Raw genomic sequence first — 26,779 nt, forward strand, 5'->3', positions numbered from 1 at the left:
TGGCCCTGTGGCGTAGCCGTTAGGTGCATGCGCTCCACTGCTGGCGGCCCGGGTTCGGATCCCAGGCGCGCACAGATGCACCACTTGTCAGGCCACGCTGTGGTGGCCTCCCATATAAAGTGGAGGAAGATGGGCACGGATGTTAGCCCAGGGCCAGTCTTTCTCAGCAAAAAGAGGAGGATTGGCATGGATGTTAGCTCAGGGCTGATCTTCCTCACACACAAAAAAAAATCAAGGTGGAGCTGGATAGTAATTATACTGTATTTAACCATAGACTAGGAAGTGAGTCAACGATTTTTTCAATGTTAGCACTTGCTAACGAATCAATAGGATTTAGTCTGTGAATGAAAAAGAAATTGCATCAGCAATTCTAGCAGGAGCGCTTAGGCAGGAGGGGCGAGGCCAAACTGCTGCTTTCCTATCTCAGGAGTCAGGCAGCATCCGCCAGACCTCTCTGGGATCTCGTGATCCAGGGCTCTGAATTACTTAAAACAACTTGACAAGTTCCAGAACTGTTACGGTCATTACTAACGGTAATTGTGGTCATCAGCAATACTAAGGCACTTCCACTGGCACCTCCTTTGTTCTGACAATATAAACTCCCCAAGGTCGGAAACAGTTTCTGCACCCCCTGAAGAATGCCACCAGATACACTTTCTAAAATAACTTGGAGGCGGGGTCAGGGGGGTGGGGAGGGCTGCCCTAACTTCAGAAATTTACTGAAGATCTACTGTGTACCAGGCATTGCAGACACAGAGGCACGGAGTCCCTCTCTAGTAGGAGACAGATGTAACCCAATACTTTAATACCTTCCTGCTGAAAAACTTTAAATATTCAACAAATTCACACTTTTACGTCTGCTTCCTCCCTCTAGCTTTTCCTTTGATCAGTGATGCTGTGTCATTCTGTGGAAATCAGATTATGGGGCTAAATGTGTGTGTGTGCTGGGCGGGGTGGGGGTCATTATTGTATAGCCTTAACTTGGCTGGACCTCATTTTCTTGATCTTTAAAGAACTGGGAAAGACTACCTTCATTATGTTGTTCTGAAACTAAAAAGCAAAATGAACACAATGAAAAAATATATGAAAATACTTTATAAACTATAATATAAGGCAATAATGAAACAAAAACTTATTATTTAAACATATAAGCGAAACAAATCCTTCAGTGTGTCCCCATGGCCAGCCTCGGGCTCTCCACGACATAACTAACCCGTTTTAATCAGGGCAAACCAGATTTCAACACACAGATTCTAACATTCTAAATTTGACTTTGCCTCCTGATACTCATAAGGGACTGTTTGTCCCTTTCCACCTCAGCTGCACCACAGCCCAGTAGTTACTCCAAAAACTCTCTTGTTATAAAGGCTAACTGTGCTACATGGCCTTCCCTTAAACTATTGAAGCAAAGAAATGCAGGCTGTTGACTGAATCACCACGATTAATCTTCAACATGTTTCCTTTCCAGATAAACAGTTATCATGTATAAAATACACATTATATGCTTATTAGTGGAAAATTTTCTTACGTGAATCAGCAATTCAAAATGTCCTAAATCAAGCAATACTAATGCCCTAATTGGAAGTCCTCAAAATTCAGTATGGTCTTTGCTTTTAAGAAAGCCTGGATTCTCATAATAGTATTTTTCAAGGTGACTGAATATTTCACTCATTCCACAGGGGAATGTCTTCATGAATGTTCAGTGAAATATTCACTTATTCTAGCCAAATAAACCACCCATTTTAAAAGGCTGTTGGTATTTGGATAGCTGTCTAAAATTGGTTTACTTACTTCATACATTATCTAGACAAGAAAGCAATTTCGTAAGCAGAAACAAATATCCTATATAAACAAAGAAGCTTTCAAAATACTAAAGGTCTCCAAGGTTTAAAAATAAGTACAGTCATAGAAAATGTCACTTTTTATGAAAAAGTTTTACTTTATTTTGTAAAAAGTAATGTTTTGAGGATATTTACCTTACTCTTTCAAAGCAATGCAAGTGCAATGATAGGCATTGAATAAAAAGTACCCTGCTTTATCAACTTATTTTTAACACACTGAAGGCATACTGCTCTCTGAAGGCAGAAATATGTGATCCAATTATAAACATAACATGTTAAGAATAAACATATACAACTGAATAGCTGTGAAAAAATAGAGGATTAATCAAAATATTTTGTTTAAAAATATTAAATTCAAGTTATGGGGAAATTTACACATAAAAAATCATATTGTATAATCAGAATGACACTTCAATGGTCATTTCTGAAAAACAAATATTAACTGTAGTTAAAAAGTTAAACTTTTAACTTCTCTTTTTCAGAATACTTTCAAAACTTCACTATTCAAATTAAAATAAAATATTTTAACAATTCTTTCTGAAGACATGTTATATAGTTCTCATCCCAAGAAATCTCCTTGTGACCTATAAATAAATCCGCTAATGGAAAAGAGTGAGAAAAGCTAATCTAGGAGAGAAAATCGCTCAATTGAGTGCGAGTCAAAGTGTGATCTCAAACCCCTGTCTTCTCTCCTCCAACCTCCCTTTCCAACGTGCCTTTGGAGACGGAGAGGCACCTGTGGGCAGTGCACCCTGAGCTACCTTCTCTGCAACCTCTCAGGCTGTGGGAGAGCACTAACTCCACCCCTCTCCTTCCCCAGACCCCACTCCCATCCCTGGGCTGTAGTGAGTGTCTATAAAAGTGCCTCAAGTCTGTAATTATTTCGGCAACAACGTGGACTTTTCTAGTGGTGATTTTGCTGTGCTGTGCTGTGGCCTTAATACCAATGAACCATGAAAAAAACAAATTAAAAACCTGAAATTCAAACTGTCCCTAGACAAATAATCATTTAAAAGCTGGGAGAATGAGAAGTAAATACAGGCCCAACCACTTAGTCTCGCCGCTCCGTTCCTGCCCGAATGGCTCGCTTGTCCCGTAATCACCCCACAGAAGAACCAAGTGTCACCTCTCCTCCGTCGAAAGCACGCGGCCTGGAGGCTCCGGAAGGCAAACAAGGCGTCGTGAGTCCACCGTCGCCGTCAGTCAGTCTTGTCCGGCCCGTTTTCAGTCCTATCGCCCAAGGCGCCGGGGATTCCGGGGGGCGGCGGGGGCCCTGCGGGCCGGGCTGCAGTGCCCAGCGGGGTCCGCTTCAGCTTGATCACTCGGTGCGGGGTGGCCCTCTTGTCCGCGAGCAGAACCTTGGCCGGAGGTGGGTGCGCGGCTCCGTTTTCAGCACTCGCGGACCCAGGGGAAGCCTGGGAATGCCCGGGCCCCGCAGTGCCCACCGCGGCAGGGGCCGGGGACGGTGCGGGGCGCTGCGATGCCTTCGCGCCGGGAGCCCGGTTCCCGGGCGTCCGGGACCAGGCCTGGGGGCTTCTGGCTGGAGACACCCGGACTGAAGCCGAGTTCTTGACTTTAATTTGGGTGCTGGTGGAAGGGCCCACAAATCGGACAGGCTTAGGACCAGTCTTACAGTTCACGCCTTCCTCCTCCTCTTCACTGAACGCCATCAGTCGCCTGTAAATACAGAAGTCACTGTCAGCATTTAGACGGTCAGTAACTAATACAAACGTCCCCAAAGTTTACCGTCGGGGCAATTAAAAGGTTTTCCTCAAGAATTTGAGTCAAGAGATTTAGAGGTATCAACCTCCCTCATCTCTCATCTCCCACCAAGGTCAGTAAGTAAATTACCAAGTTTATAAAAGATTGTTTCAATTTGCATACCAACTCTTTTAAAAGCACACAATGTTAATCCCAACAAGTTAAAAGTTGGAGTGTTACACTAGAATTATACAGCATATCACTCTGTTCCCAAGAATCCTCATGTGATCCAGAGGATAACCAGGAAAATCCCAGGTCGTTTTTCCCACAACAGCAGCTTCAAGACATTTACTGAGGAAAAAAGGGTTTCACACTCAAATAAACTTGAGGAACATTACTGCATATTTTATTCTCCTCTTGAAGCTTTAAAAGCTATATCAACAAATTAGAGGTTCTCAGAAGGCCTATAGGAGACACCTGTTTCACTTTGTTAGACCCATATTTCCCAATCATTCTGTAATGCAGCCTTTGGCACCCAGTAACATTAGCATTCTATGGAACACACTTTGGGAACTGCTAGAATGGTCAAACCTACGGTATAGTTAGATGCTTTTTGAATTTGAGAAGTCTTGGACAAACCTTCAAAGATTCCTGAACTGTTTGCCATTCATTATAAAAAGCCTAAAGGGGGGGGCCGGCCTTGTGGCTTAGCAGTTAAGTGTGTGCACTCCGCTACTGGCGGCCCGGGTTCGGATCCAGGGGCCTACGGACGCACCGCCTGTCCGGCCATGCTGAGGCCGTGTCCCACATACAGCAACTAGCAGGATGTGCAACTACGACATACAACTATCTACTGGGGCTTTGGGGAGAAAAAGGGAAGAGAAGGAGGAGGACTGGCAATAGATGTTAGCTCAGGGCTGATCTTCCTCACAAAAAAAAAATAAAGTTTTAAAAAAAGCCTAAAGGGGGAACGTTGTTTATTTTTTTTTCAATTTATTTAAACTAAAAAAAAAATTGTTGGTCTATTTCTCCAACCACCCCCAACCCCCTGCCTCTGGAAACCACCAATCTGTTCTCTGTATCTATGAGCTTGGTTTTGTGTTTTTTTTTTTAGATTTCATATATCAGAGAGATCGGAGATCACATGGTATTTGTCTTTCTCTGTCTGACTTATTTCACTTAGCATAATGCCCTCAAAGTCCATCCATGTTGTCACAAACGGCAAGATTTCACTTTTTTATGGCTATATATATATATACACCCACACATATATATATATCACAATCTCTTTATCTCTTTACCATCCATTGATGGATACTTAGGTTGTTTCCATATCTTGGCTATTGTAAATAATGCTGCAATGAACACGGGGGTGCATATATCTTTTTTGAGATAGTGTTTTCATTTTCTTTGGATAAATACCCAGAAGTGGAATTGCTGGATCATATGGTAGTTCTACTTGTCATTTTTTTTTTTTTTTTGCTGAGGAAGATTGGCCCTGAGCTAACATCTGTTGCCAATGAGGAAGACTGTTGTCCCTGAGCTAACATCTGTGCCAATCCTTCTCTATTTTGTATGTGGCACACCGCCACAGTATGGCTTGATGAGCAGTGTGTAGGTCCACACCCGGGATCCAAACCCGCGAACCCTGGGCCGCCGAAGCAGAGCACACAAACTTAACCACTATGCCACTAGACCGGCTCCAAACTTCTAATTTTTCTAAGAACCTCCATACTGTTTTCTACAGTAGCTATACCAATTTGCATTCCCACCCACAGTACACAAAGGTTCCCTTTTGTCTACATCCTCACCAATACTCATTTCCTGTTTTTTTGATAATAACCATTCTAACAGGTGTGAGGTGATACCTCACGTGGTTTGGAGGCATTTTCCTGATGATTAATGATGTTGAGCATCTTGATTGCACCTATGGGCCACCTGTCAATGGAATTCCAATCTGTCTTCTTTGGAAAAATTTCTATTCAGATTCTCTGCCCATTTTTTAATAGGATTGTTTGTTTTCTTTACTGTTGAGTTGTATGAGTACTTTATGTATATTTTAGATATTAGCCCCTTATCAGATATATGATTTGCACATATTTTCTCCCATTCAATAGGGTGCCTTTTCATTTTGTTGACTATCTCCTTTGCTGTGCAGAAGCTTTTCAGTTTGATGTTGTCTCACTTTTTTATTTTTGCTTTTGTTGCCTTTGCTTTTGGTGTCAAATCCAAAAAAAAATCACTGCCAAGACTATGTCAAGGAGCTTACCACCTCTGTTTTCTTCTAGGACTTTTATGGTTTCAGGTCTTATGAGTTAATTTTTGTGTATGGTGTAAGATAGTGGTCCAATTTTCCCAACACCATTTAGTGAAGAGACTGTCCTTTCCCCATTGTATATTCTCGGCTCCTTTGTCATAAATTAGTTGACCATATATGCATGGGTTTATTTCTGGGCTCTCTATTCAGTTCCATTGATCCATATGTCTGTTTTTGTGCCAATACCATACTGTTTTGATTACTAGGGATTTGTAATATAGTTTGAAATCAGGGAGCATGATGCCTCCAGCTTTGTTCTTCTTTCTCAAGACTGCTTTGGCTATTTGGGATCTTTTGTGGTTCCATACAAATTTTAGGATTGTTTGTTCTATTGCTGTGAAAAATGCCATTGGAATTTTGATAGGGATTGCATTGAATCTGTATATTGCTTTGGGTGTTAAAACATTTTAGCAATATTAATTCTTTGAATCCATGAGCATGGAATATTTTTCCATTTATTTGTGTCTTCTTCAATTTCTTTCATGTTTTGTTGTTTTCAATATACAGGTTTTTCACCTCCTTGGTTAAATTTATCCCTACGTATTTTATTCTTTTTTATGCAATTGTAAATAGGATTGTTTTCTTAATTTCTCTTTCTAACAGTTCATTATTAGTATATATAAACACAACAGATTTTTTGTGTATTGATTTTGTATCCTGCAACTTTATGGAATTCATTTATGGAGTTCGAACGGTTTTTTGATGGAGTCTTTAGGGTTTTCTATATATAATAACATGTTATCTGCAAATAAGAACAGTCTTAGTTCTTCCTTTCCAATTTGGATGCCTTTTATTTCTTTTTCTTGCCTAATTGTTCTGGCTAAGACTTCCAACACTATCTTGAATAAAAGTGATAAGAGTGAGCATCCTTGTCTTGTTCCTGATCTTAAAAGAAAAGCTATCAGCTTTTCACCATTGAGGATGATGTTAGCTGTGGGCTTGTCATATATGGCCTTATTATGTTGAGGTACATTCCCTCTATACCCTCTTCGTTAAGAGTTTTTATCATAAATGGATGTTGAATTTTGTCAAATGCTTTTTCTGCATACACTGAGATAATCATATGATTTTTTGATATGATATGATAGACTGCTTCCAGGTCAAGATGGCAATGTAGGAAGATCCTGAACTCACCTCCTCCCATGGACACACTGAGTCTCAGCTACATATGGAACAACTTCCTCCTTAAAAAACCTAAAAGCCGGCTGAGTGACGACTACACATCAGGCAAATAAGTAGAAAACAACATCGAAGTCAGTAGAAGAGGCTGGAACACAATCTCGCCATAAACCCCAACACAGCGCAGCAACTCACAACTGGGAGGGAACTTAAAACCCAGAGCATCTCCCTGAGGAGTGAAGGGTTCAAGCCCCACATCAGGCACCTCAACTTTTAAGACATGGCCTTGAGAGAAGAGCCTCCAAAACATCTAACTTTGAAAACCAAAGGGGCTTGTGTCCCAAGACCTACAAGACTATAGTGATCTGAGAAAAGGCTCTTAAAGGGCTCATGCACTTGGACTCACCTGCTCCAGGGCCCAGCTCAGAGGCAGCCAATCACACCAGACTTAAAATAAACGAGGGTCACCTACTTACATGAAGTCACCAGACTGAGGGGCAGGCATCTCATTTAACACACACTTCTATGAGCCTGTTGGAATACTTTCTGGGGATGGAGACTGGCAGGGGTCATCTTCGCACTCACCCTCTGCCATACTCCAGAGCACCGGTGTCTCCTGGAGGGGAGCTTTACATGCATCTGGTGCCCTGGTTTTTACATACGGTGTCCCAGTTTTTGCAACTGCTGCTCAGGGGACACCCTTTGATCACCTGACTATGGCGGCTGGGGGGCTTGCATTCCTGGGTCCCATAAGACTCTGGCAATCAGAGGGACAGTTCTTGACAGGCTAGCACCCCCAGGGCACTGCACAGACAGCAGCACGCCCCCTAGCCTTTCTGTGAAGGAGGCCTCTTTGTTTGTTCTGGAGCTTTGCCCTGAGGGTTAGGCTTCAGGTCTGGCACACATTTACTGGCCTACACAGCTGCTCTCAAGGAACACAGGCTGTGGATGCCAGCTTGGTGCTCTCCCTCCGCCTTGCTAGAGCTCACCAGTATCTTCCAGGAAAGAGCTTATACACTCGGCTGAAGCCCAGATTTTTGCAAATGTTGCCCAGGGGACACTTCCATGTTGCCTGGCTCTGATGGCCAGCTGGGCTTACACTTGTGGTCCCACAGGACTGTATATATTTGCATACCTTTAAAAGCTGCTGCCTGAGGCTCTGGCTTCCAGTCAGCCTGAATCTAGGTGCTGAGAGCCTCCCCTTTGGGACACTGACAGGTCTTGGCACATCCTCAATGATTGGGAGCTATTAAAAATATAATAGGCTGCTTGGACAAGCACAGAGGTTTGAGAGACCACCAAGAGGTGGGGCAGGGTAGAATGACAAGGTTCATCTCCTACGTGAGGCCACTCCTTGTTGTTTCATCTACTATATAGAAACCGACACAGAGAATCAAGCAAAATTAAGAAATAGAAGAATATGTTCCAAATTAATGAACAAGATAAAAACTCAAAAAAAACCTTAATGAAATGGAGATAAGTAATTTACCTGATAAAAAGTCAAAAGTAATGGTCATAAAGATGCTCACCAAACTGGGCAGAAGACTGGTGAACACAGTGAAAACTTCAGCAAAGAGATGGAAAATATAAGAAAGTACCAAATAGAAGTCACAGAGCTGAAGAATAACTGAACTAAAAAACACACAAGAGGGGTTCAACAGGAGACTCTACAGGAAACAGAAGAAAGGATCAGTGAACCTGAAGACACGGCAATGGAACTCACCCAATCAGAGCTGGAAAAAAAAAGGAAAGAAAAAAGTGAAGACAGCTTAAGGGACTTATGAGGAAACATCAAATGGACTAACATTCACATTAGAAGGCTCCCAGAAGAAGAGAGAGAGAAAAGGGTAGAAATCTTACTTGAAGAAATAATGGCTGAAAACTTCTCTAACCTGGGGAAGGAAACAGACATTCAGATCCAGGAAGCCCAGAGAGTTTCAAATAAGATGAACCCAAAGAGACCCACACCAAGACACATTATAATTAAAATGTCAGAAGTTAAAGACAAGGAGAGAATCTTAAAAGCAGTAAGAGAAAAACAACTTGTCACATACATACAAGGGAACCCTTAGAAAACTTGCACTAGGTTTTTCAGCAGAAATTTGGCAGGACAGAAGGAAGTGGCACAATATATTGAAATTGCTGAAAGAAAAAAACATCTAACCAAGAATACTGGCAAAGTTATTATTCAGAATTGAAGGAGAGATAAACTGTTTTCCAGACAAACAAAAGCTAAAGGAGTTCATCACCACTAAACCAGCATTACACGAAACATTAAAGGGACTTCTTTAAGCTGAAAAGAAAGGGTGCTAATTAGTAACCAGAACACATACGAAAGAATAAATCTCACTGGAAAGGTAAATATATAGTAAAAGTAGGGGATTAATTACTTATAAAACTAGTATGAAGGTTAAAAGACAAAAGCAGTAAAAATAACTATGATTATAATAAAAATTAGTTAAGGGATACACAAGATAAAAAGATGTAAAATATGACATCAAAAATATAAAATGTGGGGGAAGAAAGTAAAAATGTTGAGCTTTAGAATGGGATCAAACTTAAAATAGACTGTTATAGATAAGCCTCATGTAAGCCTCATGGTAACCACAAAGCAAAAACCTATAATAAATACACAAAAGATAAATAGAAAGGAATCTAAGCATACCACTAAAGAAAATCATCAAACCACAAAGGAATAGAGCAAGAATAGAAGAAAAGAACAGAGAGGAGCTACAAAAACAGCCAGAAAACAATTAATAAAATGGAAATAAGCACGTACCTATCAATAATTACTTTAAATGTAAATGGACTAAATTCTCCAATCAAAAGATATAGAGTGGCTGAATGGATAAAAAAACAAGACTCATCGATATGCTGCCTCCATAAGACTCACTTTAGATGTAAGGACACACACAGACTGAAAGTGAAGGGGTGGAAAAAGACATTCCATGCAAATGAAAACCAAAAGAAAGCTGGAGTAGCTATACTTACATCACACAAATTAGACTTTAAAACAAAGACTGTAATAAAAGAGACAAAGAAGAGCATTACCTAATGATAAAGGAGTCAATCCAACAAGAGGATATAACACTTGTAAATATTTATGTACCCAACATAGAAGCACCTAAATATACAAAGCAAATATTAACAGACCTAAAGAGAGAAACAGACAGCAATACAATAATAGTGGAGGACTTTAATACCCCACTTACATCAATGGATAGATCATCCAGACAGAAAATCAGTAAGGAAACATTGCTTTACATGACACATTAGACCAGATGGACTTAATAGATATATAAAGAACATTCCATCCAAAACTATCAGAATACACATTCTTGTCAAGTGCACATGGAACATTCTCCAAGATAGAGCATACATTAGACCACAAAACAAGTCTTAATAAATATAAGAGGACCAAAATCATATCAAGCATCTTTTCCAGCCACAATGGTATGAAATGAGAAATTAATTACACAAAGAAAACGGGAAAATTCACAAATATGTGAAGATTAAACAATATGCTACTGAACAACCAGTGGGTCAAAGAAGAAATCAAAAGAGAAATAAAAAAAATACCTTGAGACAAATAAAAATGGAAATGTAACATATCAAAATTTATGGGATGTAGCAAAAGCAGTTCTAAGAGGGAAGTTAACAGTGAAGTTCACAGTGACAAACGCCTACCTCAAATAGAGAAAAGTCTCAAATAAACAACTTAACTTTACACCTCAAGGAACTAGAAAAAGAACAAATGAGGCCCAAAGTTAGTAGAAGGAAGGAAATAACAAAGATTAGAGCAGAAATAAATGAAATATAGACAAAAAAGAATAGAAAACATCAGTGAAACTAAGAGCTGATTCTTTGAAAAGATAAACAAAATTGACAAACCTTTAGCTAGATTCATCAAGAAAAAATGAGAGAGGACTCAAGTGAATAGAATCAGAAATGAAAGAGTGGTATTACAACTGATACCACAGAAATACAAAGGATCATAAGAGACTACTATAAACAATTATATGCCAACAAATTGGACAACCTAGAAGAAACAGATCAATTCCTAAAAACATACAACCTACCAAGACTGAACCATGATGAAATAGAAAATCTGAACAGACAGACTGCTAGTAAAAACCTACCGAAAAACAAAAGTCCAGGACCGGACGGCTTCCCTGGTGAATTCTACCAAACATTCAAAGAAGAATTAATACTTATCCTTCTCAAACTCTTCCAAGAAACAGAAAAGGAGGGAACTCGTCCAAACTAATTTTACAAGGCCAGCATTACCCTGATACCAAAACCAGACAAGGATGCCACAAGAAAAGAAAATTACAGGCCAATATCCCTGCTGAACATACATGCAAAATCCTCAACAAAATATTATCAAACCAAATTCAACAGTACATTAAAAGGATCATACACTAAGATCAAGTAGGATTTATTCCTGGGATCAAAGATGGTTCAACATCTGCAAATCAGTCAATGTGATATACCACAGTAACAAAATGAAGGATAAATCACACAGAATATTGTTTTAAATGACCTTAAAACTGTCAAACCACCACTGTCAAAAGCTTGCCTGCTCCCCCAACTGCTGCCATCAGTTTCATTTCATCAAGATCACCTCCTGAACATGAAATGTAATGCCAATCCTCCAAGACTCCTCCCTCTCACCCAGCACTGTTGTGTTTTCAGAGACAAATATAACATAGTGAACTCTGATTCTTGGAAATGGGATCATAATAGCATGGTGATTTGAAAATGGCCATATGTAATAAAGAATGTGAATATAATATATTCAACCCTAAAACTCTACTGAACATAACTAAAGTTTCTCAAGTGAGTCAGATGGTTCTTCAGGACCTCACAAGTACTTCTGGTTATCATTATCCTATCCATGAATCAAAAGTGATGCTTAATAAAATTCCAGAGGAAAGACAACTAACACAGAGGAGAGTCCCCATAAAACCATTCCTGCTTGCTTTGTTTTCTGTCCACACCTTCCACTAGACTCTAGACCAAGGTTTCTCAACCTCAGCACTACTGCCATTTAGGGTTGGATAATTCTTTGTTGTTGGGGCTTCCCTGTGCATTCTAGGATGTTTAGCAGCACCCCTGGCCTCTACCCACTAGATGCCAGGAGCATCCCCCACCCACAGTGTCTCCAAATACTGCCAAATATCCCCTGGGGGATGAAACTGCCCCCAGTTGAGAACCACTGCTCTAGACTCAAATAATATTTGCTAACTAGAAGTTCAAAAGACAAAATAAATAATGATAATAAAATGATGGCCTTTAAGAAAAAAGATCTGTTTTAATAAGAGATGATTAACCACTAAAAACTGAATAAACTTCTCTGCATTCTGATGAAAGATCTAGAGGGCAAAAGTAAGAAAGCAGTCTGAAACTCCATAGGGGCATTGAATCAAATTCTAGAACAGATGATCAAGAAATCAGAACATCTGAAAGCCATGAATGATACTGAGACAATGAAAAAGAAATATGATTTTAAATGTATTTAAAACACAGTAAAGGGGCCAGCCCGGTGGCACAAGCGGTTAAGTGCGGGTGCTCTGCTGTGGCAGCCCGAGGTTCGCCGGTTCGGATCCCAGGCGCACACCAATGCACTGCTTGTCAAGCCACGCTGTGGCGGCATCCCATATAAAGCAGAGGAAGACGGACATGGATGTTAGCCCAAGGCCAGTCTTCCTCAGCAAAAAAGAGGATTGGCAGATGTTAGCTCAGGGCCGATCTTCCTCACACAAAAAAATAAATAAAATAAAACAGAGTAAAAGGCACAGACGTGAAGTGAATTTAATGCTAATAATTTCATAGAACACTAGAATATACCATTAAATAAAAATGCTATTTGTGGTAATAGAAAGGAGAAAGGAATTGAGAATAAGTCACAGGAAATTTCAAATATTAAATCTAATAAATAAATGTTTTGACCGTTGCCAATAAAGCCTAGGATTTCACTTTTGTAGGGAAAAATACCACAGCATTCCCACTGTGTCCACTATTATTTTTAAAATCACACTCTCCCAAAAAGAACGTACTATAACTCAGTTTTACAGAATTGTTTCCACTTTTTACATAGTTTTGGTAATTTGGCATTTATCAAGATTTATACTTTGACACATCTGAGTGATTAATAAGCTTAGTAAGGTCAAGAACCATTATTCACTTCCCCAATAAAGGCAGTAAAAATATAGGCCACAGATTAAAAAAAAAAAAATCAACAGAGCACAGATAACCTCTTTCGAACTGGGGCCATGTGACGCAGGCTTCCAAGTAAAGGCCGCTCTTCCAGAGTCCAGCATTCTATCAGCTCGTGGGGCACCCGCCAGTAGCTAACACCTGGAAGATAAAAACACATAATGAAGAGAGCCACTGTCCACTGCAGAAGGTTCAGCAACACTGTTTCATATAAGACTGGCCAGAAAAAGTTTCAGGTCCATGCCTCCCATTTGACAAAAGGTGCACACAGGAAGTGCTCCCACGAAGAGCCAGGCCAGTAGTGGCGCAGCCATGACCTGCGTCTAAGAAGAGCTGGCTACCAGCCCTGGCTCTGCCACCGACAATCAGCAAGTCGTTATATGGGCCCTGGGCAGCTGAGTGTGTGCTGGTTAAGGGTACAGGCTCTGGAGCCAAGACTACCTTGGTCTGAATCCCACTTCTGTCACTCACTAATCATGTGACCTTGAGAAAGTTACTTAACTTTTCTGTGCCTAAATTATCCCATCTGTGAAATGATGACAACAATAGTACATACACCTCGTAGGATTGTTGTGATGATTAAATGAGTAAATAAATGCAAACTGCTTAGAGCAGGGCCTGGCACAGACTAAGCACTCAAGCGATGTTAGGTGCCTTTATTATAAGTCATAGTGTCAGTAATAGTGTAAGGATTGGACAGTGGGGGTTCTAACACTTCCTCTGTCTATCTCACTGGGTTACTGTGACCATCAAATCGGGTAAATTTTGTGAAGTACCCTGTAAGAGGCAACCACTATGTGAACATGAGATATCACTACCCTATAAGCACCTTTCAAACAAGAATAATTTGAGTTAACGTGTTAGGCCAAGATTCCAGTCAAATTCATTTTAATTTTTAAATCTGATATGTTTCTGATTGAAAGTTATATTCTTATGAACCTTGAAAACATTATGCTAAGTGAAAGAAGCCAGATACAAAAGGTCATATATTATATGATTCTATTTATATGAAATATCCAGAACAGGCAAATCCATAGAGACAGAAAGCAGCCTGGTGGTTGCCAGGGGCTGAGGGGAGAGCAGAATGGGGAGTAAGTGCTTAATGAGTATTGGGTTCCCTTTTGGGATGATGAAAATGTTTTGGAACTAGATAGACATGGTGGTTACACAACATTGTTAATGTAGTAAATGCCGCTGAAATGTATACTTTAATTAATTCTATGTTATGTGAATTTCACCTCAATTTTTAAAAAAAGGACCATAAAAAATGAGATAGACACATTTAAAAACCTTAAAGAATGATGTTGAATAAAAATGGCTTGGCATTAAAAAAAAAAGTAACCTTTACGTCCCAAGAACGGACTTGATATCTTCTTTCTTAATCATTAAAGGTCTAGTAATAATAACCAATTTAGCAAGCGGAGCATATAAATTATTATAGTAACAGATATGTCCAATACTCAAAGAAGTCTATGGACCTCATTTTAAGACAGTAACTTTCTGGAACTGCTTGATCATGCTCCCAAACCTACTCATGCTACAAAAACATTTCCAAATCTCATCCATTAAGTTTTTTTTGGTCAGGTTTACTGAGATATAATTTACATAAAATAAAATTCACCCTTTCTAAGTATACAATCCAGTAAGTTTTGACAAATGCATACAGTCATGTGACCATAGCCACAATCAAGATATAGAACACTGCTATCACCCCAAAAGTCCCAGTGTACCCCTTTGCAGCCAATACCCTCCCTACTATTCCCTAGCATTGCCTTTTCCAGAGTGTCATTTAAATGGAATCATACAGCGTGTAGCCTTTTGTGTCTGGCTTCTTTAGCACAATGGTTGAAGATTCATCCGTGTTGATATATGTATCAATGATCATTTCTTTTTACTGCCGAGTAATATTCACATTTTGTGGATATACCATAATTTGTTTAAAAACTTTCATCTTTTTCCTGCCTATAAAGTAATTCACATTCATTGTACAAAACTTGGAAAATTTCGAAAAGTATATATAAGAAAATCAAAATCACTTCTAATCCTAAAACTAGGAATCACAGCTCATGACATTTTGATGTATGTCATTCCAATCTTTTTTCTATTCATATGATATGCACATAATTGAAAACATTTTACATTTAATTTTGTTTCCTGCTTTTGATCATTTCTTATTTTATCATTTCTTATTTCTATTTTATCACAGGCATTCATCCATGTAAAAAATTATTCAAAATAATTTTAATAGCTATATCCCATCTATATCCCAAGGATGTGCCAGTATGTATTTAACCTTCTATTGTAGACATTTAGGTTGTTTTTATTTTTTCCCTATTATGAATAATGCTTAATTGAACATTTCTGTTCATAAGCCTTTGTCTCCATTTGATTATGTCCTTAGAGTAGATTTCTAGAAGTAGAATTACTGGGTCAAAGAATATGAACAATTTTGATGCTATTGATATATACTAACTGATAAATTATTTCCCAAAAAAGTAATATTAATTTTTACTCCTGCCAAGAATGCATGAGAGATCTTTACTAGTCTGGTATATAAAAAAATAGTTCTCATTTAATGTATATTTCATTGACAAAATGAGTTTGAACCTTCTGCCACATGTTTCCATTTCTGGGAATTTTATGGTCATCACCCTTGAAGATTTATTTATAGTAGGGGTTGAGTTGATTTTCTAATCAATTTAAACAAACCCTCTCTATATTAAGGATAGTCTTCGTCTGTTAATGTAACATTTTTATCCAAGTTTTTTATTAGTCTTTTAACTTTATAATTTTTTATGTTTTAAGGTTAATATATTAAATATTATGTAATCAAATTTATTAATCTTTGTCTTTATGATTTATTTTAAGCTTATAATTTCTTTCTCTAGTGAGAAATCAGTTATTTGCTTACATTTCATTATAGTTTATTATAGTTTCATTTTTCATTCATAAATCCACCTGGGATCATTTTGATAAATGATGTGAGGCTAAAGTTCTGTTTTCTCTCCCCAAGCATATTTCTCAATTACTTATTAAATAATCTATCCTTTTTTCATTGATATTTAATACTTTCTTATCACACAGTATTTTTATTCTTGTAACTTTATTGGGATTTCCTCTTGATCTTTGCATCTATTCTTATACCAGAAACACACTGTTTTTATTATTATAGATCTAGTAAAGGATTTTTACTACCAAACAGTTAGACTCATCCCACTAATGACTTCTATTTCCCAAGATGTTCTTGGCTATTTTATCTGTTTACTCTTTCAAAGGAATTTTAGAATCATTTCTTCAAGATTTCCAAGAGTTCCACTGATATTTTGGTAGGAATTGTGTTAAACCTATAATTTAATCTAAGAAGAACTGATATTCAGATTTCCCGTTCAGGATCATGGTATGTCTCACCATAATCTTCATGTCTTCTTTTTTATAGATGGATGGATGGGTGGATAAATACATTTTAGCAGTTTTCTTCAAAAAAGACCCAAGCATTTCTTGGTAGGGCAGTCTTAGTTATTTGTTGTTTATTGCTATCATGAATGGGATTGTCCCCTATAATTTCTAATTAGTCTATCATAAGTAAGCTGCTGATCTTCGTTTACTTATATTGTATCCAGCTAGTTTAGTCTACTGAACTCATCATTTAAAATAACTTTAGTTGATTCTTTGGGTTTTCTATAAAGACATATTGCCCACAAATAACAATAGCTGTCTTCTTCTAATAGTTCTGTCTCTTACTTCTGTTTCCTGCCTTACGGCTTTCCACAGGCCCTCCAGAACTTTGTTAAATAACAATGATACTCCATTACATGCTTTCTAAAAAGTTAAAATCAGTCGCACGCTTTGTAAAAGTCAGTGATTCTAGCTCTGCACTCCAGCTTCCTGAGTCAGTGGAGAAAGAAGCCCACCCAGGGCCTTCAAAGCTTCCTGGGCAGCCTGCCAGTCTAGAGGCACAAAAGGACACACAGAGAACACCATGGGGTTTGTTCCTCAACTTAAGCCTAAGTGTCTCAACGTCAATTAAATCTAACTTTTTATTTTTTATTTTTTTTTTGTGAGGAAGATCAGCCCTGAGCTAACATCCATGCTAATCCTCCTCTTTTTGCTGAGGAAGACCAGCTCTGAGCTAACATCTATTGCCAATCCTCCCCCTTTTGTTTCCCCAAAGCCCCAGTAGATAGTTGTATGTCACAGTTGCACATCTTTCTAGTTGCTATACATGGGACGCGGTCTCAGTATGGCCGGAGATGCAGTGCATCGGTGCGTGCCCGGGATCCGAACCCGGGCTGCCAGTAGCGGAGCACGCGCACTTAGCCGCTAAGCCACGGAGCCGGCCCAATTAAATCTAAAATAATAAGCTCTTTAAAGAGAGGAGCACTTCTTTCATTACACTTCATCCTAGATGCTTGGCGGTGTGATATGAAAAGAAAAAGGAGGAAAAGTGAGGGAGGCAAATGGAGGAAAGGAAGAAGGGTTGGTACTAGCACTCCGCCTGAAGGAAGAACAGCTGATGGAGAGTTTTTAAAAGCCTCTTCCTCTCCTTTTATTCAACCTATGTGACTTGCAATGTCTGTCTCTACCAGCTTTCAAGAGCATTTGAGAAGTGAGATGTGTCTTATCTCTCTTTGGACCCAATTTTAGGACTTATTATAGGGCTTGCACCTAACAGACACTCAATACATGCTTGTTAATTAAGAAAAAAATACTTTGGCATGGAACAGTTAACCCTCTGTGATCCTTCAGCAAGTGGCACGGCCTCCCTAAGACTCAGTTTCCTCATCAATAAAATGGTAAACAGCATTCAGGGTTGTTTCAGGACTGAGAGATACTGAATGCAAACTACTTACCACACTGGACATTAAACGGCTTTATTATTATCAACTCACTTAAGCAGCTTGATAAAATGGTCACATTTCAAAGTGTGCATTTAAAGATTACTTTAACTGTTTTCTAAGGGCTCCTTAGACATCTTCCCCAGCATTACTTTCATTTTCTCTCTTTTTTTTGATGATACATTTTATGCTTAATTTAGAGGTATACTTCCTAGGACAATGCCAGGTACAACGTAGGTGCTAAATGAACTCTTGTTTAATTGAACTAAATAAGCATCACCAACAGAAGTGTATTTTAGGTTACTGACTTATAAACTAGCAATAATATCTAGCAACTCATGGAGTTTAAAGGTTTGTAAGTAAACTGCTTTAATGCTACTATGAGGTGACAAATACCTTAACCCACCAAAAAAATATTTTCTCAAAAAAAGAAATGCAGTATTTGAGCTTACTTTGTCTTATTAAGGAAAAGTCTACCTCCTGCCATGAAATAAAAGAATTGTACTGTACCTTTTCCTTCCCAGGCATCAAAGGCATCCATCATCTTCTTCAATTCTGCTACTGAATAATAGCTCCAAATGTACTGAACATTATTTCCCGCCTCTCTAGAAATATTGCAAAAGGTAATGAAAATACACTATCTAGGTGAGAACATGAGCATGCATATATATATGTCATAGACACTCAAGTGCTTGTTAATAAAGGAAAAAAATATGCAGGCATTGAGTAGTTGTTCTTCTGTGACCCCTAAGCATATAAATATAGATTATATTCTATACTATATGAGTATAATATATTATACTCATATGCTAACCTACATTTGACCTCTTTTTACTGTGGTAAAGTATTTGTTAATTCCACAGTACAGACCATGCAGACAAATCAACAAATCTTTAAAATAAGTTTTCTAAAAGATCACCTAACTCCAGTAAAGTTAGAGAAGATTTAACTTTGAATAAAACTTTCCTAGCACTGTGCCAGGCATTTACATCTTATACAGAAACATCCCTGCCCGTAAAGAACTCAGAAAATGAGGACACATTTAATCATCGAAAAATCCAGCTCCTGTGGTCATGCATTAGTCACTAATATATGACCCAAGCCAATCTCCCAGAGAATTAAAAAAAAATTTGCTAAGTGAATTGACCAGTGTAAATAAGATTACAGGAATAATATTAAGAGAATAGCACTTACAAATTTAACATGTTCAAGTCACAGAATTTAACGGTAGGAGCAACCAGGGAAGTCCTTTATCATTTCTCAGAACAGGACACTAGGGCACAGGTCACTCAGGGAGCCTGCTGACTTTGAGGCCCATGTTTCTGCCTCTGGACTATGGTCTACAGGAGATACCCAGGTCTATGACTTTTCTTTCTTTCTTTTCATTGTTTAGAAAGCCTCTCAGGGGATTCTGATGTCCACTCCCAGTTGAGAACCACTGTAAAAGACCATATAGATGGCCTTTAGCTTATATATAAGTGGAATGGTCTTAACTATAATCTTCTCATAAAGCAGGCCTATCTCGACAGCTACAAGGGCTCACTCTGTCCGTGAAAGGTGTTGAGAGTCTTTTCTAGTCAACCACATATTCCATAACACCTCTTAGAAGAGACCAAGACTTTATTTTGATCCTTTTCATATTTAAATATGGACATACCTTTTAAAAATGCTTTTACTGTGAATTCTTCCTCCCAGCTGCTTATCAATAGCATCTGTTCCATCAGTTTTTGTGGAATATACACCAATAATTCTACTCTCGCAGCTTGCACCAGACGTGTTAAGATAGTGGAGAACCCAAACTGTTGGTTTATTGCAAACTAAACCATACGAATCACAGAAGTCTGTTAAAGCCTGCAGCAAAAAAATATATAAAATTTGAATTTAATTCTGGAGTAAAGTAAACATGAATTTGCTCTATTACTTTCATGTAAAGCTGGAATTTCAGTTGGTCATAAGGGAAATAAAAAGATTATAAATTTCAGCCTAGTCTTTATGCCTTTAAAAACCACACATGCATTTGTGAATTTGGTGGGGGCACAAATCACAAAAAGTACCACTCAATGGAAATTATATTTTATTTCCTCCTCCTATAGCCTCACTACCAACATTTTTAATTTTAAAATGTTCATATAATAACCAAAAGTTAGACCTTTTTCTTTTCCCGTTATTTCCTCCCAAATTTCCCATTTGATTCAATCCTCCTTTCACCACCTACTGACTAGGCAGCCCCATAGTTGATGCTTATTTAACTCCAAATCCAATCATGGGTTAACCAGATTAACTTGTTCTTTTACATTGAAAGATATGAATATATGAACTCAATACACACTGTCTGATTCATTTGGCATTTATCCACCCAGTCATTCATTCACTTGAATATTAAGTACCTACTATGTGCCGAGCGCTGTCTGAGCATTGTCCTAGAGCGACAATGGTGAGCAAGAGATAGGGGCACAGCCCTCCTAGAGTTTATAGCTAATGCAGAAGACAGACATTAAATAAGCCGTCAGCACACAGTGTAAAAAGTGTTGCCAGTGGACCTATGAGGTGCCAAGGGGTACGCAGCAGGAGGGCTTCACCCAGTGAAGTGGCAAGGGCCTTCCTTGGGAGAAACGGCATTACCACTGTGAGCACCCTGAGGACAGGCACTTTTGTCCGTTTTGTTTTGTATCGCAAGTGCCTGGAATAGTGCCCGACACCAAGGAGACGCCTAATACTTACTGACTCAGTGAATGAAAACAGGACCCTATCGTGATTTGCATTTTCATTTAACGTTGCTATCCAACTCCTGTATTCGTTTTTAACTTTCCTTGCTCATCTATGAGAATTCCCAACTATATTATAAACTGTTCAAGGGCAAGAACTGTATGCTGTATTTCCTTGCACTCCACACAGTCCCTCGAACAGCACTCCATATGCCAAAAACATTTGAAATAAACATGTGTTGGCTGACAGAATGAATGTACGCTTGCTATGTCCTTTCTGCCTACAAACCAGGAATAAAAGACTACAGAGCTTTCAGACTCTGAAGATGAAGACTTCAGAAGATGAGTGCTAACCCACCTCAACCTTCCAGACACGCTTTTTTAGCCCCATTCCGCAGATAGGGTGAACAGCACCAAAAGACTGACAACTCAATTTATAAACAACTTCAGTAGCAGAACCCATACAATTATGCAAATTCCTGACAGGGATCTGGAACCAAATCCACTTTCTCCTCATGCTGCTCTCCTAATAACCATACTGTCAACTTGTCTCCTAAACACTGACATCCAAATCAAAGAATTCAAACCAATTCAGGTCAGTTTTCACTATTAACAGTTATCTAGGAAAAATATTTTGCTTAGATGCCCAAAGATATATAATTAATAGCAAATATAACACTTATCAATAAGACAAAAATAAATAATGAAGCTTTTCAAGTCATGTAAAGATATTTAAAATGTGATTTAAAATAGAAGCATCTTAAAAAAAGATTTATAGATCTCCAAGTGAATTAATCAAACTGATGTTTTAACTTAGTAAAAAACTGCTACACTCACTAAATCAGCTAAGAGATTTTATACAATCTTTCATTTATCATGATCATTCTTTTAAAAGATCATTTCAGTAAACAAAATAATACCACTATACCCTCACATATTACAGTATGGCTCTTAATTTAAAAAGAACTTCAAGAGCAGAATAGTTCTATAAAAAAAGCCATCAAAAAGTGTTAAACCTTCAGTGAGGAATAAAAACTCCATAAACCTTTGAGTGGGGCTATAATACACTTTCCTAGAATAGAATTTTGGCCTTAAAAAATGAGTAGTAGTAATTAACAAATGTGTCTTCAAAAATTATCAAAAGTAAAACTGTCTCATGTTTGGCTTATATGACAACACAAGCTATGCAAAATAACACATTGCTTTGTGCATAATAAATGTGTATATATATATGTATACATATATATATTTTAAAACTTAAGAAAATGCCAAGACCTTTTTAAGTTCTATATTTGACCTTAAAGAATATGTCTCCATTTCATTGGCCAAGTGGTCAGACAGGCTGTACGGATAAGGGATGCCAAAGTAATCAGCCTCTTCCTGCAGAGCAACACGGCTTTGCTCATCTGTGGGAAGGTGAACTTCTCCGTGAAGATAATCCAAAAGGTATTTAAATAGATGTCCATCTCGGTCAATAACACAAGCCCCTAGAAGACATTCAGTTCAAAAATGATTACAGAGAAACATTATGACCACAATAAATCTTCAACATGTCCAACTAAAATCAGACTGAGGACCTCTACAATTAGAAATGTTTCTTTCTCACAAGAAAGTTAATATCTAGTGTTCAAACAGGTTTAGTCAAATTTAGTAATCCTCTGTATTCTCACCTACCATACAGGAAAAGGTATTCTAAGCTCCATTTTGAATTTTGGATGCAATGACCATATTCCCACTACAGTCACTGCAAAAGCCATGGAGACCTCAGCCTCCTGGTAGAAACAAGCTTACTCCTAACCTCAGCCCAGCTGGGCCAGGAAAGGTGTATGGAGTCCCTGCCCGAGGAGGGCATGCGGGGTGCTTGTTACCATGTCCAGTGTTTGTATGTCAGCGACACTACACATTAGCTTCAGGCTTCTTAGCTCCAGGCATGCCATAAGCTTGGACTTATTAGCTCAATCCCTTTGTACTGTATGAACGTAAACCTTAAAAAAAGAAATGCTATGCTGGTACTACTTGATGATAAAAGCCTTTTTTTTTTAGACAATTTAGCAGAATCAAAAAAAAAAAGAAAACACTTCTTTCTGAGGTTACTCAATAATTCCTTTTCTCCTTTGATTAGTGGAGAAAAGAAGGGATTAAGAAGGTGAAACTGGGAGGCAGAGAACAAAACAAAAACTCAATCCCTGCTTACCATCTTTTACCAGCAACCTTTCTGCCCAGGTGGACTCAAGCCATGGGCACCCGCCATTGGAGAGTTTTCCATTCTTTCAACTGCCCTGCAGCTGGCAAAGTGGTCTCTCAAGACCCAGGGTTGCTAACAGCCCCTCAGGCTCATGACTCCTCAATCCCGCTCCTCTAACACAGAAGCAAGAGGGGGTTGTGTGAGCCCCAGACCCCTAACATGTGCAAAAAGCCGTACTTGGGTTGCTGAAGTTTCTTTACAACCAGTAGTAGGTTCAGTGAACCCCAGAGCACTCGAAGCAGAGACAGCAGCCCCAGAACCCTGCCCTTGTATTTTACAGCGTCTTCTGAAACACCAGTTTTCAGTCCTCTACCCCAGGTCACCGACGGTCGCTGACATGACTGCCCCGACATTTTCTCAGGCGTCCATGGGAGCACACAAGACTACACACCCAGACTAGGCCGCAAGTTTAACACTAATTCTACACGCACAATGACTGCCTTGTCAGCCATGAGGGCAGCTTTCTCAGAGAAACACATTTAACTGGAAGAACACAGAGAGAAGCTAACATATTTAATCAGCCTCAATACTTTTACTCATGGAGCTGCATGAATGTAACAACTTTCAAAATATAATTAATCCCCATAATTAGGTCATGGCTGGCCTTTATGCACATTTGCTTTTTTGTAACTTTTAGCAACAGCATCATAGATTCTAGAAACTGGTATTTAATTTCTCCGTGTACTTAAACAATCTCCATACAGTCCTAAGGATCTCGGTAATTAATATACTAATCTAACACATTCCATTGTAATTCAGAAAATCAAGGAATTTAAACTAGACTATCTTAATAATATTCATGATCATGCTTACAGGCTTTAGATATTTACCTGATTCATCTGTTTTTAGAGGAAAACGACCACTGAACATGGATGCCAGCATCGAGTCCTTAAAGCGGCACAAGGACTCACGCCTGGCTGTGTAAATACAGCCCCCTACGTTCAGCCGAAGAATATCTAACGCCTCTTCTTCTGCCTTTTGACTTTCCATTGCTGCCAGCGACAACAAATTTTTGTTTCAAAACACTTTCAGAAACTGCAGAACAATGGCTGCCCAGTCCCCCTCTGTAAAAAAAAGACAATCATCACTGATATTTCCAAGAGTACACTAAACAGATAATAAAATAAATACATTTTAATGTGATTTAAAATAGATTCCTCAGCACTATTGAGGAACAATAGTGAAATTCCTCAACAATATTGAATTGAAGGATTTTATATAATATGAAAGAAGTTTGAGATATGCTGAGAAGCTGGAAAACTTTGGCTCAGAGGATTTGTAAATGATAATAAACTATTACCAACCAAATCATAGCTGTTGAAATGACTGTTTCAAGAACTAAAGAAGATAATGCACAGGTGAGGTGTGTTTATGATCTTCGACATTCACATATCTTTTTAAACTACAGTAAGTCTGAGGGAGCTGTCTAGCCTGCAGAGGCGATCGCATGTAGCATGGAATCGGGCTACCAGGCTCAAGCACTTACCAGCTCTGGGACCTGGGGCAAACACTTACCATCCTCTGCCTGTTTCCTCATCTGTAAAATGACGAAGAAGGAACGGTGCCTACCTCAAAGGACTATCAGAGGAATAATTGATAGAACATATAAAAAGCATATAGAACAGTGTCTGGCAGAGTAAGCACTCGATAAATGATAAATATTATCTATAATGATATAAATTTTACCATTAGGTCTATATTGAGGGACTTGATATTGGCTCTAGAGATTCAAGGAAATATAAGAGCAGAAATTACTAATGTTGGTAATTGTAATTCTTAAGTTAGGTAACTAAAGAATAAATAATTTATCAACTGAGATCAGAATTCTATGTATACCAGTAGCCAGACTGGTCCAGAAGAACAACAAACAACACCTCTAAAGCATCTGGCTTCTTCACTCTAAAATGGCTGAAGCTTTAGGGAAGTTTTAAGGATTTGATTTCTTAATCCATTCTGGAGACAGATGAACCTCAGGTGACAGTGACGTTTCTATGGAACCTAAAACAATACTATGATGAAAAAGGTATTCCCAATGTATCTGCACATTTCACAGCAAGAATAAGATGGCTCTCAAAATGCTCAACTACATCCACGGCAATTCACGCTTACTACGCAATCAACTAAGATCCTTTCATAGATGCTCCAATTTAGCCAGTCTCCAATGAAATGGGAGGAGACCGTCAGAGTCTAAGTTGAAGGCCATGTATGTCAAACATGGTCATTGGACAGACTCTATTACGGACCAACAGTCCAGCCTTCAAAAACCCACTTATGGGCGGCCAACCTGGTGGTGTAGTGGTTGGGTTCAGGTGCTCTGCTTCGGTGGCCCAGAGTTTGTGAGTCTGGATCCCAGGCACAGACCTACACACCACTCATCAAGCCATGCTGTGGCGTGTCCCACGTATAAAATGGAGGAAGATGGGCACAGATGTTAGCTCAGGACTCAGGTCTTTCTCAGCAAAAAGAGGAAGACTGGCAATGGATATTAGCTCAGGGCTAACCTTCCTCACCAAAAAAAAAAAAAAAAAAAAAAAAACCCACTTATGGATGTGACTTCTTGAACTGCCTAGAAGTCCTAGGAGCAGCCCCACAGTGTCCTGTGTGAGAGAACCACCTCTGAGGCACGGAATGGAACTGGTTCATGCTGCCCCAGTCAAAGCTCCCTGGAATCCTATCTATTCTTCAAAGCTGCAGGCAAACCTCACCACGTGCCTGAACTTCCCAAGCACCCCCAGTTAGAATACTTGCACAGTTCCCCAAATATACTCTGTACCTGTGTCCACACTGCACCCCCCGTGTTTAATCCCTGGTTTGGGGGACTGTAAGGCCCAGGAAGGCAGGGCCTGTATCACTCTTAGTAATTCCCACTTACTGCAGGCTTCCTGTGCTGGACACTGTAGGAGACACTTGACAGACATTACTACCTAAGGCACACAAAGCCCCACTGGGCGGGAGTTACTGTCCCTACCGACAGACGAGGACTCTGGGGAAAGAGAGGGTGACGTGTGCAGGGCCCACCAGGGCTGCCCGGGGGGTACGCGGCGGAGGCAGCCCCAGCGGGGCAGCAGGACCCACTCCAGGTCTTCCCGCGGCACCCCTCGCCTGGCTCAGCACCGCCTCACCCCTGAGGCTCCCGACCCGGCACCCGCCCGTCTGAAGACCCCTGCTGGCGGCAGCAGGGACACAGCAGCCCCGAGAGCCCCTGCCTGAGTCTCTCCTGAGGCGGAGGACCGTCACCACTCCCAGGCCAGTCACGGGGCCAATCCTCAAATGCACCCGCTTAGGCTCCCTGCTGTGTGGGAAGCGCCCTGCCCTCTGGGGAAGTGTCCCCAAAGTGCGGTCCTGTGACCACCTGCATCAAACCCTCAGGGGCGCTTGCTGCAAATGCAGATTCCGGGCCTCGGCACAGGGTCCGGGTCAGAAGTCTGAGGAGGGGTCCGGAGTCCGCCCGGGGGCCCCATTTCGAGAAACTGCTCAGGAGACTCGCGTTCCTCCCGCGACGGGGGACGAAAGGGGAGGGGCTGGGACACCAGAAAGCCCGGCCGGGGTCTCCCCGCGGCCCGGGGACCCCCAATCGGCCCGAAGCCCGAGCCTGCAGCCCGGGGCGCCCGTGTTATCACCGCGGCCCGGGCCCTTCCTCGGGGCGCCCCGCCGCCTCCCGGGCCCGCGGCCCACCCGGCGCCCCGCTCCTCCGCACGGGCGGGGCGGGCTCCGCGGCCTCCCCGACTGACCTGCGGCCCGCCCGGCCCTCGGCACGGCCGCCGGACGCCGCGGGGCCCGACGCGGAAGTGAGCGCC

General features: G+C 40.0%; 1 protein-coding gene across 2 annotated transcripts; it reads right to left on the bottom strand.

Moving 5' to 3' along the window:
* Positions 1–1,080: 1,080 nt before the first annotated feature.
* KCTD18 (potassium channel tetramerization domain containing 18) lies at positions 1,081–26,779 on the bottom strand. 2 transcript variants are annotated; one of them, XM_058549534.1, is made up of 7 exons: positions 26,714–26,779; positions 23,813–24,046; positions 22,013–22,224; positions 19,690–19,883; positions 18,543–18,637; positions 13,236–13,338; positions 1,081–3,518 (listed from the first exon to the last, which is right to left on the bottom strand). In XM_058549534.1, exons 2-7 carry the CDS (start codon positions 23,970–23,972, stop codon positions 3,041–3,043), a joined length of 1,242 nt encoding a protein of 413 aa, XP_058405517.1. In that variant the 5' UTR covers positions 23,973–24,046; positions 26,714–26,779; the 3' UTR covers positions 1,081–3,040. The 2 variants fall into 2 exon arrangements, with proteins under 2 accessions (XP_058405517.1, XP_058405518.1); XM_058549535.1 differs by lacking the exon at positions 26,714–26,779 and adding an exon at positions 25,855–26,589.

Source organism: Diceros bicornis, chromosome 10, assembly GCF_020826845.1.
Source record: "Diceros bicornis minor isolate mBicDic1 chromosome 10, mDicBic1.mat.cur, whole genome shotgun sequence".
In the NCBI taxonomy this organism is placed as follows: domain Eukaryota; kingdom Metazoa; phylum Chordata; class Mammalia; order Perissodactyla; family Rhinocerotidae; genus Diceros; species Diceros bicornis.

Excerpts from the sequence above, each read along its gene's own strand:
- KCTD18 (XM_058549534.1), bottom strand. The coding sequence starts at position 23,972 with ATGGAAAGTCAAAAGGCAGAAGAAGAGGCGTTAGATATTCTTCGGCTG. Across the intron at positions 22,225-23,812 it reads TCTAAAAACAGATGAATCAG|GGGCTTGTGTTATTGACCGA; the intron begins GTAAATATCTAA and ends AATGTCTTCTAG. Across the intron at positions 19,884-22,012 it reads CAAATATAGAACTTAAAAAG|GCTTTAACAGACTTCTGTGA; the intron begins GTCTTGGCATTT and ends TTTTTGCTGCAG.